Source organism: Ranitomeya variabilis, chromosome 1, assembly GCF_051348905.1.
Source record: "Ranitomeya variabilis isolate aRanVar5 chromosome 1, aRanVar5.hap1, whole genome shotgun sequence".
Lineage (NCBI taxonomy): Eukaryota > Metazoa > Chordata > Amphibia > Anura > Dendrobatidae > Ranitomeya > Ranitomeya variabilis.
Window position 1 is genome coordinate 841,700,168 of NC_135232.1, and position 18,082 is coordinate 841,718,249.

At 42.9% G+C, this 18,082-nt stretch overlaps 2 protein-coding genes across 3 annotated transcripts in view; one reads left to right on the forward strand and one right to left on the reverse strand.

The window, feature by feature from the left end:
• LOC143787332 (UDP-glucuronosyltransferase 2A2-like) overlaps window positions 1-18,082 on the reverse strand; it is a 312,401-nt gene that overhangs the window by 258,862 nt on the left and 35,457 nt on the right. The gene's annotated exons all lie outside the window — the stretch shown is intronic.
• The window catches only part of LOC143787380 (17-beta-hydroxysteroid dehydrogenase 13-like), a 67,404-nt gene that overhangs the window by 10,300 nt on the left and 39,022 nt on the right, over window positions 1-18,082 (forward strand). The window contains exons 2-4 of the mRNA XM_077276062.1: window positions 691-798; window positions 13,743-13,874; window positions 16,764-16,870. Of these exons, the coding sequence (XP_077132177.1) occupies window positions 691-798; window positions 13,743-13,874; window positions 16,764-16,870 (347 nt within the window). The remainder of the gene's footprint in view (window positions 1-690; window positions 799-13,742; window positions 13,875-16,763; window positions 16,871-18,082) is intronic.

Below are 18,082 nucleotides of genomic sequence, written 5' to 3' on the forward strand. Positions count from 1 at the left end.
TTGATTCACATCTTGTTGACAATGGCCAATTATCGGCACTCTTAGGGTAGGTTTACACAAACCAGATTAGTTGTATTAAAGAATATTTCATCTGTTTCATACATGTTTAGGAAAAATGAGGAGGAAAAACCGGTGCCATGAACAAGTGTCGTTCTGTGTGTGCTGTTTATGGATCTGATCACCAAACAACAAGAACCAGGTGCTCACTTAGACTAACATAACATTTATTTTACACCATTTAAAAAAATATATAGTGACACAACACTCAAAGACAAACATGTACGTTAACTAAAGTTAATCAGACAAATTACTGATAAAAAGTCCAGAGGCCAATACTCAGTAGACAAATTAGTTCACTGCACCACCCTCATGGTTGTTATTCAAACATACAACCGTTTTCGGGAAAGCAGAAAGACCAAATATATACAGTATATATAAATGCTACATCTTTCAGATTTCTTGCATTGCAGAAATAATGTTCAGTGTAGTTCACTGCCACTCACTACCAAAGTAGCTCAACCCAAATGTCAGATAGCTTTGGCAGATCTTGAGAAACACAGAATTCAGCCTGAAATGCCAATCTTTTCAATGCAAGTATACCTGAATGCTGGAGTATGTCATTAATGCATACAACACATAATCATCTTGTTAGTATTTGCTAATGAGTATTGTGAATTCTTTTCTTGACAGAATGGCGTTGAGGAAACTGCTGAACAATGCAGAAATCTTGGAGCCAAAGTATACACATATCTGGTGGACTGCAGCAAACGTGAGGACATCGGTGAAGCTGCTGAAAAGGTGAAAAAGTTCCCACACTTAAATACTATTTACTCATGATGGTCACTGAGTGAAGTATTTTCATCTTTTTAAATGGGCACTGTAATTTGTTATAAATATGCAATATTTTACCTGGTGTAAATGCCGCTGTTCTCCTGAAACTGACATTGTATTCCCTTTGTTCCTACACCTCTCCATGATATGACCCTCCATTAGAGAAAAAAAAATTGAATTGCACTCACAAAAATGTTATTCAGTTATGCAGTGTTCATCTGCAATTTTTCCCTCACCTGGAATATGAAGAGAAATAATTTGCAGCATGCTGCATATGGCAGCATAAAACAGCCGAGACTCATCAATGCAAGTCAATGGGTGTAAGAAAAAAAATTGCATGGCACACAGACCATACGTGTGCCATCCGACATTTACGCACCCATTTCACAACAAACATACCTTTCATCAGCCGAGAAAAGTATATTCACAGTTAGTGCAGTGTATGTGTAGTTCACTGTACATGTACGGTATTTAGCTAATCAATAAAAAAAAAAATAAAGAAAAAATGGCATTGGTTCCCCCTTAGTTTTAAAACCCAGCTGAGGGAAAAAGCAGACAGATGTGAGCTGGTATTATTATTCTTGGAAGGGACCAATATCCATGGATCTTCCCAGGCTATTAATATCAGCTCGCAGCTGTCTTCATAGCATGTACTGGCTATTAAAAAGGAAGGGACCCCCCAAAAAAATAACATGGAGTCTCCACTATTTTTAATAACTAACAAAAGCTAAGCAGACAGCTGCATGCTGATATTAATAGGCTGTGAAGGGGCCATGGATATTGGTCCCCTACCAGACTAATAACACCAGTCCTCAGCCTCCCCAAAAATGGCGCAACCATTAGATGCACCAATTCTGGCACTTAGCCTTGGCTCTTCCCACTTGCACTGGAGCTTTGGAAAACAGGGTAATGGTTTTGAGGTCAGCTGACATCAAGCCCAGGGGTTAGTAGTGTAGAGGCGTCTTGTCATAAACCCCCATTACTAACCCTGCAGTCAAAAGCAATAAACACACACACAGAAATTTTTTTTTAATTGTTAAAAACACTTCCAATCCTCTTTTACCCATTTATTACGTTTAAGAAAATAAAATAATCCAAAGGGGTCCACTGTAAATCTACCCCACGATGATCCCCGACTCTTCTACATCCGGATGCAGAGCTGAGCGGTGACATCTGTGACCGCTCAGCACGGCAGCCAGATCACAATGACAGTAGCGTCTGAATTTAGCTGCTGCAACGAGTGCTGATGCAAGTAAAGTTATCACAGTTCAAATACGATGAACTGCGGTAACCTTACTGGTGTCACCGTTCGCAGCGTGAGAAATTTGTTATTATCATCTATCTATCTATCTTCTATCTATCTATATCTGTATATAAAATTGTTTTATTAGTTCAAAAACTTGACTGAAATTACATAGGACTGATGTAATGACAGGACCCCAGTAATCAGGCATCCACCAGAGCCTTCAATTAAACTGACTATTTGGAAAGTTGTTATTGTGTCCTGGAAATCCACGAGTAAGGTGTGTGTTAGGGTACCGTCACACATTGAAATTTTCATCGCTGCGACGGCACGATTCGTGACGTCGCAGCGTCGTATAATCATCGCTCCAGCGTCGTAGACTGCGGTCACACGTTGCAATCACGGCGCTGGAGCGATGCCGAAGTCCCCGGGTAACCAGGGTAAACATCGGGTAACTAAGCGCAGGGCCGCGCTTAGTAACCCGATGTTTACCCTGGTTACCAGCGTAAACGTAAAAAAACAAACAGTACATACTCACCCGTCGGTGTCCTTCAGGTCCCTTGCCGTCTGCTTCCTGCTCTGAGTGCAGCCGTACAGTGAGAGCAGATCGCAGCACTGCTGTGATCTGCTCTCACTTTCCGGCCGGCACTCAGAGCAGGAAGCAGACGGCAAGGGACCTGAAGGACACCGACGGGTGAGCATGTACGGTTTGTTTTTTTACGTTTACGCTGGTAACCACGGTAAACATCGGGTTACTAAGTGCGGCCCTGCGCTTAGTTACCCGATGTTTACCCTGGTTACAAGCGAAGACATCGCTGGATCGCTGTCACACACAACGATCCAGCGATGTCAGCGGGTGATCAAGCGACGAAAGAAAGTTCCATACGATCTGCTACGACGTACGATTCTCAGCAGGATCCCTGATCGCTGCTGCGTGTCAGACACTGCGATATCGTAACGATATCGCTAGAACGTCACGAATCGTAACGTCGTAGCGATGGAAATTTCAATGTGTGACGGTACCCTTAGAGAGTCTCCTGTCAGACTAAAATCAGACAAGCTGTATAGACCAGTTCTTCCTGGGAAGTGATTGCTATAATCATAGAAGCAATCAGGACAGCCAGGATCATCTTTATTACATCTAGTTAGAAGTGAGAGAGCTAAATCACCGGACTCATTCCCTTCCCTCCACCTCACTGCATTAGCAAGGTACAGTTTTGCTTAGTTTAAGACTCTGTGTGTGAAGTGAAGTTATCTGTAAAGAGACTTTCATATATGTTTATGAAGCATTGCATGAAGAGAAGCGATTCTGTGATGAAAACAAGCATCACTAAAACCCCTGTGATCAACTTCAGCTCAGAACTGTGTCATAGCTGTGTGCCTGTAAACATTTACCTCCCCTCTACTGTAAAAAAATTATAATTAATGGTTGCCCTGAGTACGATTTCCTCAGGATTCCAACCACAACCCATGTTTCCTTTGTATCGCCCTCATATCATGAGAGGCGTGCATGCAACATCAGATTTTAGTATCCTACATAGTGTGTTGTCATCAGCAACGACTGCCATTTTACTCTTAATCCCATCCACAAACAGTTCAACTTTACTTAGTATCTTGAGATCAATTGATGTTACAGCACAGTATTTTTCCACAGTGTCTTTGTTCCGTCTAAGCTATCCCTTCGAGCCCAGGATACTCCAAATGGCTTTGCAGTTTCCATAAGACCAGTTCCGTCTTCATCACATGTTTTGTAGGAAGAGCATAAGGCACGCTTCTCAGTGCCTAGATCGGGCTGTAGGCTTCGGGCGTTACAGGAATGTCTGCTGAAGACAGTTGCCGACATTCTCATACAGCCAAACAGTTTATATTTCTCGTGCACTCCAGACCTCTGGCTTTGAACTCCTTCTAACACTTTATTTTGCAGTCTAATCTCTAATGCTCATCTGTCTCACTTAAACCAGTAAGTGCTCCCCTTATTAACTGACCCTGCCGCTTCCCATGCTGTGGTTGATTCCAAACATTTAACTGTATCATAACCAGTGCAATTTACTTCCTACTGCCTATATCTAGTATGCCCACAACTGAGAGATACGGAACATCCTTTTTTGTAACATCCTATGACTAAGGGCTCTACTACCGAGCCAGAAACGCATCGGGTTTCCTTTATCTTGCTTGTTAACATGTACCAATAAGTACTTATTTTTACCTGGATGGCTGTGCTGGGTCAAATCCTTCCTTCTTCTATGCCCACAACTGAATCTTTCCCCTTTCAAACTTAATCAGTATGTCCTATGCTATAGCTTTAACAAATGCAGTGCTACCCAGCAGTCCCTGGGGAAAAGTTCATGGTAAATATTAGGCAGAGTCCATGAGGACAATGGAACAGAGTCCATGTGGCAGTTACACACAGTCCATAGGGCTACCAGGGTTTCTGGCCCTTTAAGTGTTCACATCTCTGCAGTTCAGCAGACGGTATGCAAACATACGCAAAAGAACTTGGATTAAGGGGAAAAACAACACACTGCAAGGAAAAGAACCTTCGGCTATTCTAGCCAGTCCCTGTGGCTTCCAGCACATTTTTGGGCTTCCTGCCCTCAGGATAGCAGAACAGTCACGAATTTGTGCAACTAGCACGCTGCCTTCTGGATGCTATTTTTACTTTAAAGCGGCCGCATTCAGGTTATCTTTAAATTCATGGCCAAAGTAAATGGCCACTTCTGGGACCTGGCAGATTATAGGTGCCCATAGAGGAGTCGCTGGACTTTGACTCCTCACTCCCTCTCCTGGGAGTGTTGAACTCTGCCGCTTAGTATGACTCCTGCTAGGGTTTGCTGCTGCCGCTTGCTTGGGACCTAGGGGTAGTGACCCTCACTTGAGAGGTGGTCTCCGCCTGTGGTGATGCAGTCTCCTGTACCTCTGCCACTCAATGATCCTCCTCTAGTGAGATCAGAGTGACCGCCACTGCCTAGGCCCATCTTCTTTAACCCCTTTCCGACATGTGCCATAATAATGCGCACATGTCGGATTTCCCCTGTTTGGTGCAGGCTCCGGCGCTGAGCCCACACCTTTCCGGGCACATGACAGCTGACATGTGCCCGCAAAACAACCACGTGTGGAATCTCGATCCACCCACGGCAGTTAACTAGTTAAATGCCACTGTCAATCTGTGACAGCGGCATTTAACTTGCACTTAAAAGGAAGGGCGTCACTAGCTCCACCCATCGGTGACCCGTCACATGATCGTGGGTCACCGATGGGTCAGCATGACCTCTGATTGTCGCCTGTGTGTAGCAGAAGCGATGAAAATATTGCAACTTCTAGTCTAAAAGTTCAAATTTCCCACCTTTCGCCAAATTCAAAATAAAATAACAAAAATCAAATATACACATATTTGGTATCACCGCATTCTGAATTGCCCGATCTGTCAATATAAGAAAAGAATTAACCTGATCACTAAACGGTGTAAAGAGAAAAAAAATTAAAATGCCAGAATTACATTTTTTTGGTCACCGCTACATTTCAATAACATGCAATAATGGGCAATCAAAACATTGTATCTACACTAACCACTAAATACTAAACAATTAAAACATCAGCTCAGCGCACAAAAAATAAGCATTCACCCAGACCCAGATCACGAAAAATGGAGATGCTACAGGTCTCAGAAAATTACACTTTTTTTTTTTATAAACAAATTTTAGATTTTTTTTACCACTTAAATAACTGTGAACTGTGAACTTGTAATAACCTGGAGAATCAAAATGGCAGGTCAGTTTTAGTATTTAGTGAACATGGTAAAAAAAAAAAAAAACTGTGGAATTGCACTTTGTTTGCAATTTCAATGCATTTTTTTGAAATTTTTTCCAATTTTCCAGTACAGGATATGCTAAAAGCAATGGTGTCGTTCAAAAGTACAACTTGTCCTGCAAAAAACAAGCCCTTACATGGCCATATTGACAGAAAAATAAAAAAGTTATGGCTCTGGGAAGAAGGGGAGCAAAAAACGAAAACTCAAAAACAGAAAATTTCCCGGGAGTTAAGGGGTTAATAAAGATCCCACTCCCGTAGCCGCTAAAACCGGATGGACCTGGCATTCACTTAGACTCTGTTGTCAGTCCCTATCTCCCTGATGAGCCTCAAGCCATATTAAAATGTTGAACACGGCTGCACTTCATCCAGCTGGCCATTGCTCCTCCCCCAAGATGCTGCAACTCCACCGGGATTAATTTCTCCTACCGCTTTTTCTCTTATATCACCCCTGCTACCCATCTCACCTCCTCTAGGGTTGGTCCCAAGACCATCTCCACATACATGGCAAGGCAGGGGCTTTGGGCTTGGGGACTGATGTGGACTCACCGCTTGTGGCTGCTCACTTCGGCCGCCCCGATTTGGCTCCACAGCCACGACCGCCCCTGGCCGCGTCAAAGGAACCTACTGATGGGGTTCTTGGAAGGAGTCCTTCAAGTCGCTGTGCCCACTCCTGGTGTGCCATGCCGCTGCAGAAGGACATGCTTGTGCACTGCATGTTGTTTGCCGTCTTCTCCTGTAATTGCGCTAAGCTGCTCAGCACAAGGGGTTCTTCTTCCAGACCCTGCCAGTCCCTGGGTTGGGTCACTTCCAGAAACTCCGCCCATTCTTTCCAATTTCCGGTCCATTCTTCAGAGACTTGCAGCAATGGGCAGGGTTTCTTCTTTCTTAGCCATGGGCACCACTCACAATGGTCCAACATATGGGCACAGACCACTGCCCAGGCCAGACAAATTTTCGGGCTATATTGCTGTAAGGATGCCCATGATGGGTGGAGCTTCCTCCAGCCTTCACAACATCATCTGCAATGTTGGGACTTCTAACGGCTGCTATCTTTACCGCTTCAGGGATTCCTCCATTTTCTTTACATGAGGATTCTTGATCCTGCCCACTATGCCTAGTTGTAAGGTGTTCAGGGCGACAGTCATTGGTGAGGGATTGCTGTGTTTCCACACCCTGGCACCCTACAAATAAACAGTGCCCGATTGTTCTGCTGTCTCCAGGCTCTCGAATCCAGGAACATCCACAACAAAAATCAGGGGACACTCGCTTTTTAACAAATAGCTCAACTTTACTTAGCATCTTGAGTTCAATTGATCTTACAGCACAGTACGTTTCCACATTGTCTGTTTGTTCCGCCTGCGTTATCCCTTCGCTAAATAGCTCCCTTGGCCGCCCAGGATACTCCATCCGGCTTCGCAGTTTCCATAAGACCCATCCCGTCTTTCTCACACGTCATCCCGTCCGGCTTCCCATTGTAGGAAGTGAATAACGCACGCTTCTAAGTGCCTAGTTCATTCTGTTATAGGAATAACCGCTAAAGACAGTTGCCGACGTTCTCATACTGCCAAACAGTTCGTAATTCTTGTGCCCTTCAGCCCTCTGGCCTTGTTCTTCTGCTAACACTTTATTTTACAATCTAATGTCTAAGGCCCGCGTCACACTCAGCGTATGAAAATACGGTCCGTATTTTACGGCCGTAATACGCAGAAATGTTCCCAAAATAGTGATCCGTATGTCATCCGTAGGCAGGGTGTGGCAGCGTATTTTGCGCATGGCATCCTCCGTATGTAATCCGTATGGCATCCGCACTGCGATATTTTCTCGCAGGCTTGCAAAACCGACATCTAATGGATTTTTCGGCTCAAACGTTCGTTAAAACATATATACAGTATGTGTATATATATATATATATATATATATATATATATATGTACTGTATTCATATTTAATTCAGCGCAAGATATCCTAAAAGCCGGTAATTCAATTGCCGGCTTTTCATTTCTCCTTCACAAACCCGACAGGATATGAGACATGGTTTACATACACTAAACCATCTCATATCCCTTTTTTTTGCACATCCCACACTACTAATGTTAGTAGTGTGTATGTGCAAAATTTGGGCGCTGTAGCTTGTAAAATAAAGGGTTAAATCGCGGAAAAAATTGGCGTGGGCTCTCGCGCAATTTTCTCTGCCAGAGTGGTAAAGCCAGTGACTGTCGGCAGATATTAATAGCCTAGAGAGGGTCCATGGTTATTGGCCCCCCCGGCTAAAAACATCTGCCCCCAGCCACCCCAGAAAAGGCACATCTGGAAGATGCGCCTATTCTGGCACTTGGCCTCGCTCTTCCCATACCCGTGTAGCGGTGGGATATGGGGTAATGAAGGGTTAATGTCACCATGCTATTGTAAGGTGACATTAAGCCAGATTAATAATGGAGAGGCGTCAATTATGACACCTACCCATTATTAATCCAATAGTACGAAATGGTTAATAAAACACACACACATTATTTAAAAGTATTTTAATGAAATAAAGACACAGGGTGTTTTAATATTTTATTATACTGGTAATCCACCTGAGGACCCTTGTCACCTGAAATAAAGTAAAAAAAAACAAACAACAATATTCCATACCTTCCGTCATTCTGTCAGTCCAACGATGTAAATCCATCTGAAGGAGTTAAATCATTTTACAGCCAGGAGCTGTGCTAATGCACCCGCTCCTGTCTGTAAAATGTTGTGAATTAATGGAGTGCAGGGGAATGTCCTGTAGTTACCTTGATTCGTGGTGATGCGCCCCCTGCTGGATGTCCTCATTTGAACTCGAGCCTGGGAAAAGTTCCCACGCTCGAGTTCATATGATAACTATAAATATACACATATTTGGTATCGCCGAGTTGAGAATCGCCCGATCTATCAATATAAAAATATCTGCAGTATCTGCACCAATACAGTATCATTAAAAACGTCATCTCGGCACGCAAAAAATAAGCCCTAACCCATCCCCAGATCACGAAAAATGGAAACACTACAAGTATCAGAAAATGGCACTTTTTTTTACAAACTTCGGAATTTTTTTTCACCACTTAGATAAAAAGAACCTATACACATTTGGTGTCTATGAACTTGTAATGGCCTGGAGAACATGGTAAAAAGAAAAAAAAAAGAAAAATGTGGAATTGCACTGTCTTTGCAATTTGACCACACTTCTAATTTTGTTCTCGTTTTCCAGTACATGATATGTTAAAACCAACACATAGCCCTCACATGGCCATATTGACCGAAAAATAAAAAAGTTATGGCTCTGGGAAGAAGGAGAGCAAAAAGCAAAAACTGAAATACCTCTGGTCGTTAAGGGTATGAGATTAGACCAGTGTGCAGTTACCCGGATAGTTTTTAAATGAATTATTATGCTATATGTTGCCATTATCCTACCTACAAGCAGCATATATAGTGATGTGGAACTGTGGAAGACACCTGCAGACATTCCGGAAAGCTCTCTTAGGCTACGTTCACATTTGCGTTGCGTCGGGCGCAGGTTCAGGGACGCATAGCGGCGCATGCGTCATGCGACCCTATATTTAACATGGGGGCGCATGGACATGCGTTGTCTTGCGTTTTGTGACGCATGCATCTTTTTTGGCGCAAGCGTTAGGGTGCACAGGACGCTGCATGGTGCATTTTTTGGGGTCCGAAAATCATGCCAAAATTGGACGCATGTGTCACAAAAAGCTGCGTTTTGCATGCGTTTTTGCATGCGTTTTGCATTGCGTCGCCGACGCTGCGCCACACAACGCAAATGTGAATGTAGCCTTAGCCACAAAAGGGCCTCAGGGAGCCAGATCCTGGGTGTGACACCTCACAGCAAAGCTGAATATAGAGGCAATAAGAATTTGCATAATTGAGTAAGAACATAGCCATAATAAATTAAACAGCTGAAGAAAAGTGAGTACTGTCTGTGCAGGGTCATATGAGGTAAGGTAGGCCCAACAGGATACAGCAGAAAGACTGTGTATGGGCAGAGACAGACTGCCCTATTTCTCGCGTGAGAATCGCATCGTAAACCTCATGTTGGCTGTCGGCTCTCCTGACTTGAGCTTGACAGCTGCATAGTAATCCTTCACGCTGTCTTGCTCAGGTCAGGAGAGGTGTCGGGCCAGTCCATGCAGTGCGATGAGATTCTCGCACGAGAAATACGGCAGTCTGTCTCTGCCCTAACCCTAGTAGTAGAGTGACACCACACAGATGACCATAAACCTAATGCGAGTGATGAAGGAACTAGAGAGTGATTGTATGTAGCTTGTGCAACCATTCTAGTATTCATATTGATCACCAGCAGTAGTAGTGGCTCCTCAAAAAGGCTGATCGACTAAAGGTGCCTCACTGAGGAGCACAGTTCCTTGTGCCCACTTTTATGAACGTAACCATTTAAAAGTTGTGCCAAGGTTCATGTGTAACCCCCAAGCTTGTATCTCTGAGAGAATCATCACTGCCAAGGATTAGGCCTTGTTTGATAATAAAAAGCGTACTTGCATCAGGAATTTGTTTTGTAACATTTTGGGGGGAACAATATCACCCTCATTTCATCTACCACTTGACCACAACTTACACGATCATCCAATTACTTGCCATGGCACACAATGAGCAGTGATCATGATACTCCAATGTATATGAATTGCAAAGTATACACTGTGTGCACAGTTATTAAGCAATTTGTTTTTTTGATTATTCATTATATTATTGAACAACTACAGTGCTGTCAGTCACTACAAAAATGTAACCACTTACTGACATATGATGTACTGGTACGTCACATGCCAGCTCCCTAACTTTGATGCGGGCTCAAACGCGGAACCCGTATGTTTACTGGCAGAGAATGGCTGATTTAATCAGCCAACCTGTGCCTCCAACAGCCGCGGGTAGAGTGGAGCTTGGTCCGCAACTGTTAACTTGTTAAATCTCACTGTCAGTCTCTGACAGCAGCATTTAACACAATTCAGCAGGGGGCACATCATTCCACCCGCCCACTGGTGCATCCGTGTCGAGATCACAGGGTGCTGATGGTTTGTCATTGTAATAAGAAGCAGTGAAATCCCTGCAGAGCCCTTACAGGATGTGCCATTAATGAGGAGAGACTGCCATCTCCTGGCCAGGTAAAATCAAGCAGAGGCAAATTGTGCTGGAAGATTTGCAGGGGGAGCGACTTTGTGTACTGGACTTGACCCACAGGAAGGACTTCCTTTATATAAAAGCCCTGCGCACCAAACCACAGGCAGATTTGGTGCCAGAAAAGTGAGTGGAGCAGGCGCACTCCAGACATGTCGCTGAGGCCAGTGTAACAGGCTTCAGCAGAAAGTCAACGACATCAAGGTGTCCTAAATTGCCTGGCAGGGCCTGAATTCCGCACAGGAGGATGACAAATTCTGTCTGCTCTAGTTGGGACTAGGATTCATGCTCCATGTCAGTAAAGCTCAAGAGTCAAATCCTAGTCCACTCTGTTCCAATCCTATGAGACTGCCATCGACGGTCAAGCCGATGAGATCCGTGAGAAGACTGCAACAGGAAAAAGTTAAGTGGACCCACAAGTTCTCATTAGGATTTAGGTCAAGTGAGGAAGGGGCCATTATTGGGCCATTATGTTATTACTCTTTAATCTTTAAAGCCTTTACTGGCTAGCCAAGCAGTGGAGTACTTCAATGCATGTGGTAGAGCTTTGTCCTGCTTAAAAATCATGAAATGGTCCAACTAGCTCATTTTTAATAATACCAGTCCATAGCAGCTCCACCTTGGCATTTGGGTCAAAGTAGTCTGTGCTCGTTACTGATCCAGCCATGGGCCCATCCATCTGGTCGGTCAAGAGACACTCATCTCCTTAGTCCATAAAACCTTTGAGAAACCAGTCAATTTTTCTCAACATGTTTTTTTTCTGTGGATTATTAGCAACAAAACTTGTGATGGTTGTATGATCAGGCACCAATAGTTTAGCAATTTCAAAAGCGCTGCATCCCTCTGTAAGATAGTTAACAATTTTTGACTTTTCAGTGTAATTTCAATTTTTTTTGGCTCCTTTTACCTGAGGAAAACAAGCTGCATAATAATTCTCTCCCTATTACACCAATACACATCACCTGATCCGCTTCATCCAATAAGCATTCAGATTTAAAATACTCACCTAATAATTTTGCACTAAGGTCCTATTTCATTTTAACAGTTTTGCCAGAATGCTGGTCTAAATTGCTTTGAAAAATAGAAAAATGCTGACGCAACTTGGAGCTGCGCAAAAATTTTTAGACTTTTGGCTCCAGTTTATCCCAGCTAAGTGAAAATGGGTGGAGCTAGGTGGAGATTGGACTTGACCGGCGTATGTAAGGGGGCATGACACCACAGCTAGTCTAATTCATGATGATCTGTGATGTTCCTTATGCCAGAATCTTAGACTGGAGTAATATTTCTGGTATGACACTCTTCATGAATCATGAGTGTCTGACTCAACCACGAAAGAGAAAATCGCCGGTCTTGTTGAATCGGTGTCACAGTGTATATAATATTCTTTATCAATAAGCTGCACTACCAATGACAATAGGACTCTGCTCTTCCTTAACCCTGTAAGTGCCCTGTAATATTTCTGAAAGAATAAAAGTTTCAATATTGAAGAAATTATATATAAAAATGTGAGTTTGAGATAAAATACTAGGCATTGCCCTAGGGCAAAAATATCACTGTTTGAGGAAAAAGCACACAGTCACACTGAATCTAATTTACTAATTTATGGTGATATTACTGCCAGTGATTTCATTTAAAAATAGTAGTGTGCTGCGTAACAGGTGAAACACGATTTACTTGATTGTGTTGAAATTGTGCTGTGAAACGCGCAGTTTTGCCACACTACACTTACATGTGAACCCAGCCTTAAAGAGTAACCGTCATTTTAGTTTGTTGTTTTTTTAAATAGATCAATAGTGCACTTGAAAATAAGAAACTTAGTAATATATCTTATTAGAGAAAAGTGATTCTTTCTGGACTCATCATTCAATCTTAAAATTATCCATTCACAGGTAAAATCTGTTTTCAACAAACACACATGCTCCCAGTTTTGAAATAAGAGATGACAGTTGGTGCTCATCAAGTTCTATGGAGAAATATAACTTGTTTCATTGGAATTTGAAGCACAATGTCTGTGTCTGTCTCTAGCTCCTCCCCTTCTCCATAGAATTTAAAAATCACCAACTGTCATCTACTATCTCAGTTAAGGTTGAAATCTGTTTTCACTGAATACAAAAAGATAATTGGCTGGTCCCATCGAAATTGGTTGGTTCAGCCAACTCTTATATAATGTGTCTGTGGGCCTTAAAGGGAACCTGTCACCAGTTTTTTTCCGACATAACCTACGGCCACCACCTTTCAGCCCTGATATACAGCGTTCTATAATACTGCACATATGCCTCCAATTCACCCTGCAAGGCTAAAAAAGACCTTTTATTATACTCACCTATGGGGCTGTCATTGGGCATCGCTGGTCTTGGCAGGTTCCCCTAAAGGATACGTTCCCACAATGAGCTTTTGGCCAGTTTTTGATGTTGCAGATTTTCTGCAGCATTTGTACACTCATTAAATAATATAGGTTACTTGCATGTTACGCAGCATTAAAAACTCAGCATAAACTGATATGCAGCGAATGTTATATCTGCAGCACTGCTCAGTTTCCACTGCAGATTTTCTCAGCATATAGGTTAAATTTTTATAAATAATTTTCTTCACAATGCTGCTATTGTAATATATATTGGATTTTTCAATCGCAAATATTAAGACTGAAAATCTATGTATCCAACTCTTAATATTCCCCTATTCTCTCTTCTAGGTAAAAGAAGAAGTGGGAGATGTTAATATCCTCGTAAATAATGCTGGTGTTGTGTTCTGTGCGGACCTTCTGTCTCTAGAGGATAGTCAGATCCAGAAAATATTTGAAGTGAATGTGCTTGCTCACTTTTGGGTAAGTATAACTGGTAGTTGTTTGTTTAGAACTGGACTATGTCACTTTTAAATGTCTTATATATTATATATAGTTACATAATTCAAGGCAACACAGTATTAACAATATATACTGTTTTAGATCACAGCCAACCAGCAACTTTTCCTGCATGTGACAAATTCTAGTAATTAGCAAAAAACCTATAAAGGCGGTATCAGACTAGTTTGCCAGGGGCCGATCAGTAACACTGATTCTTGGAGACCACTGTTCATCTACATGCAAATATTACATTCTCCTTAGTAACAAATTTACCTGTGCTTCTATATATAATAATCTAGGACAATTTTTACATGAATGATAAGATGCTGCCCTGGTCTGTACAGAGGGAATCAAGTATATTGTACCATCTGCTACTCAAATAGAGGGGTGGGTGTCCACTTCTGCACAGGGACCCACCAGGAGATTCATCTGTTCCATTGAGGGCTAGTCCAGTTCTGCATAAGGGGCCATTTATACTGTATTATTATTGAGAATGAGCATTCCTAAGAACACAATAATCGTGCAGTCTAAGCATGCTGCCCATCGCACTGTGAGGTGGCCAGGGTGGTAGCAATGGCAAGGGGCTGCTGTTTCAGCACACCCTGGCACCCCGCAAACAAAACAAAGTCCCATCTGTTGTGTGATTTGTGTGTAATGCAAGTCATTCACTTTTGGATTGGAGTTCTCCTCAGGTTGCACGGTCCCGGTTCCAGATGTCACCCACACTGACTGACAGATTCTGAGTCCATTTTTAACAACTCAACTTTACTCAAGAGGTTCAGTTCAGTCACAGACACCGCACAAAAATTCTTACTGATCACAGATCCTTCCAGCTGTGCTCTCCCTTGCTCTCCTGGCAATCTTTGTTCCTGATACATATCATCCGGTACCGCAGCTTCTCGACTAGCCAGAATGGTTCTTGCTTGGGGGTCCCCACTTGTTTTCCCCTTTGAGGGTGAAATAAAGGATGGCTCTTCTAAACACTTTCCAAACCGTAGGTCTCGGATGTCACAGAATATACCACTGAACCCAGTTGCTGCCATTTTCATGCTGCTCCTGTTTCCTCGTACCTGGGTGACTTCCAACCCTCTGAACTGCTGGTCTGTCCTTGAACCAGTTTCTGAAACAACCTCACCAAACTTCATCCAGCTCTCTAAGGCCGGGATCACACATGCAAGAAATACGGCCGAGTCTCGCATGTTAATACCCGGCATTGCCACCGTCACTCATGAGCGGAGCAATACATGGAGCCGCACGCTCCGCTCCTGAGTGACGGCGGCAATGCCGGGTATTAGCATGCGAGACTCAGCCGTATTTCTCGCATATGTGATCCCGGTCTAACTGACTAATCTAGGAAGTGTCTCAACTATCACTACTCCTACCCCTTCCAACTTGGAAATCCCCTATTTTGTTAACTATTTCTATTCTGAACTTATCTAATTTCCTAATCTACAGTGCCCCCACTATACTAAACCGTATACTACCCGTTGCTATTACGCTAGTTAAATCCTACACTTGTGCTATAATTTCCTATCTCTATCCTTAGTTCCATAAAGATACATAACTATACATTACACAATAAAGCATTATCACATAACACACCATCTTACATGTAAAACGTACCCATTTTACTAGGAAGGGATGCAGGGCATAACTTGACCCGGACACACCCTTACAACATGATGGAGAAGCGTTTTGGTTTGCATAAGAGATCATCGTGTAGACAGGACCTCTGCTGCTGAGACCAATGGCAGCCTATGCACACTGATCAATCAACTGCAGATCATTCAGTGAGCATCTGAAGGGCCTGTGTAAAAAGGCTACAAATCAACCATTGGCTGACACAAGTGTTCCCTGCTGACAAATGTTTAACACTATGCATCACACATTGTAATTGAACTTTTAAAAAATGCCCATTGACAAAGATCAAATATATGTAAAGGTACCTTCACACGAAACGACTTTGTAACGATATCGCTAGCGATCCGTGACGTTGCAGCGTCCTGGCTAGCGATATCGTTTAGTTTGACACGCAGCAGCGATCAGGATCCTGCTGTGATGTCGCTGGTCGCTGAATAAAGTTCAGAACTTTATTTGGTCGTCAGATCGCCGTGTATCGTTGTGTTTGACAGCAAAAGCAACGATACCAGCGATATTTTACACTGGTAACCAGGGTAAACATCGGGTTACTAAGCGCAGGGCCGCGCTTAGTAACCCGATGTTTACCCTGGTTACCAGCGTAAAATGTAAAAAAAACAAACAGTACATACTTACATGCGTCCCCCGGCGTCCGCTTCCCACACTGACTGAGCGCCGCAAAGTGAAAGTGAAAGCACAGCACAGCGGTGACGTCACCGCAGTGCCCTGCTACTGCCGGCGCTCACACAGTGCAGGAAGCGGACGCCGGGGGACGCATGTAAGTATGTACTGTTTGTTTTTTTTACATTTTACGCTGGTAACCAGGGTAAACATCGGGTTACTAAGCGCGGCCCTGCGCTTAGCAACCCGATATTTACCCTGGTTACCCAGGGACCTCGGCATCGTTGGTCGCTGGAGCTGTCTGTGTGACAGCTCTCCAGCGACCTAACAGCGATGCTGCAGCGATCGGCATCGTTGTCGCTATCGCTGCAGCGTCGCTCCATGTGAAGGTACCTTAAGAGCAAATACCATACCAGGGTAACTTAATGTAATCTTTGCACCACACATTGCTCAACTGTGAAGTGCTCTTTTGCGTACATGAGCTATTTGCCAAAGACTACTTGTTATCACATTTAGGCAAATAGCAAGCAAGAGTGTATCTACATCTGTAGGACAAGGCTTGGCAGTGTCAATGTTTGCTATTGGTTTGTACTCTCTTTTTTTTAACTCTAGACCACACGAGCATTCCTGCCATCAATGATGAGGAAAAATCATGGGCACATTGTGACTATTGCTTCATCAGCTGGACTTCTCGGGGTTCCATTTTTGGTGGACTATTGGTATGATTTTATAATGTTTTCTCACAATTATCAATGTTCAATGCTACAAAACCACAAGGTACTGTAAACCAAACAACCATAACATACTTGTACATTTTGCAGTTATAATGAAAACTACTAGGTGAATTCTTTAAATAGAACTATATAATGCATGTGATGATACATCAATGTGGTATGGAAGGGTATGCATAGTAGGAGAGGTTAGAAAAAAAGGTAATTTATTCCAGAAACAGTGGCACTTTCATTAGAGCTACAATACCAGATATAGCCTAAGAATAAGGCCGGCGTCACACTCAGCGTATGAAAATACGGTCCGTTTTTTACGGCCGTAATACGCAGAAATGTTCCCAAAATAGTGATCCGTATGTCATCCGTAGGCAGGGTGTGGCAGCGTATTTTGCCCATGTCATCCTCCGTATGTAATCCGTATGGCATCCGTACTGCGAGATTTTCTCACAGGCTTGCAAAACCGACATCTAATGGATTTATGTGCTCAAATGTTCGTTAAAACATATATACAGTATATATATATATATATATATATATATATATATATATGTAATTGAGCCACATATATATATATATATTTATATTTAATACAGAGATAGATAACAGAAAAGCCGGTAATTCAATTGCCGGCTTTTGCTATCTCCTTCCCAAACCCGACAGGATATGAAACATGGTTTACATACAGTAACCATCTCATATCCTTTTTTTTTTTTTTTTTTTGCATATTCCACACTACTAATGTTAGTAGTGTGTATGTGCAAAATTTGGGCCCTATAGCTATTAAATTAAAGGGTTAAATCGCGTAAAAAAATGGCGTGGGCTCCCGCGCGATTTTCTCCGCCAGAATGGTAAAGCCAGTGACTGAGGGCAGATATTAATAGCCTAGAGAGGGTCCATGGTTATTGGCCCCCCCTGGCTAAAAACATCTGCCCCCAGCCACCCCAGAAAAGGCACATCTGGAAGATGCGCTTATTCTGGCACTTGGCCACTCTCTTCCCATTCCCATGTAGCGGTGGGATATGGGGTAATGAAGGGTTAATGTCACCTTGCTATTGTAAGGTGACATTAAGCCAGATTAATAATGGAGAGGCGCAGGGCCGGTTTTAGGCAAAGTGGGGCCCTAGGCAAAAGTTTAAAATGGGGCCCCAAATGCTAACATATTGCACCAACAGAAACATTTTGGTTGTAGCTACATGCGCTGAT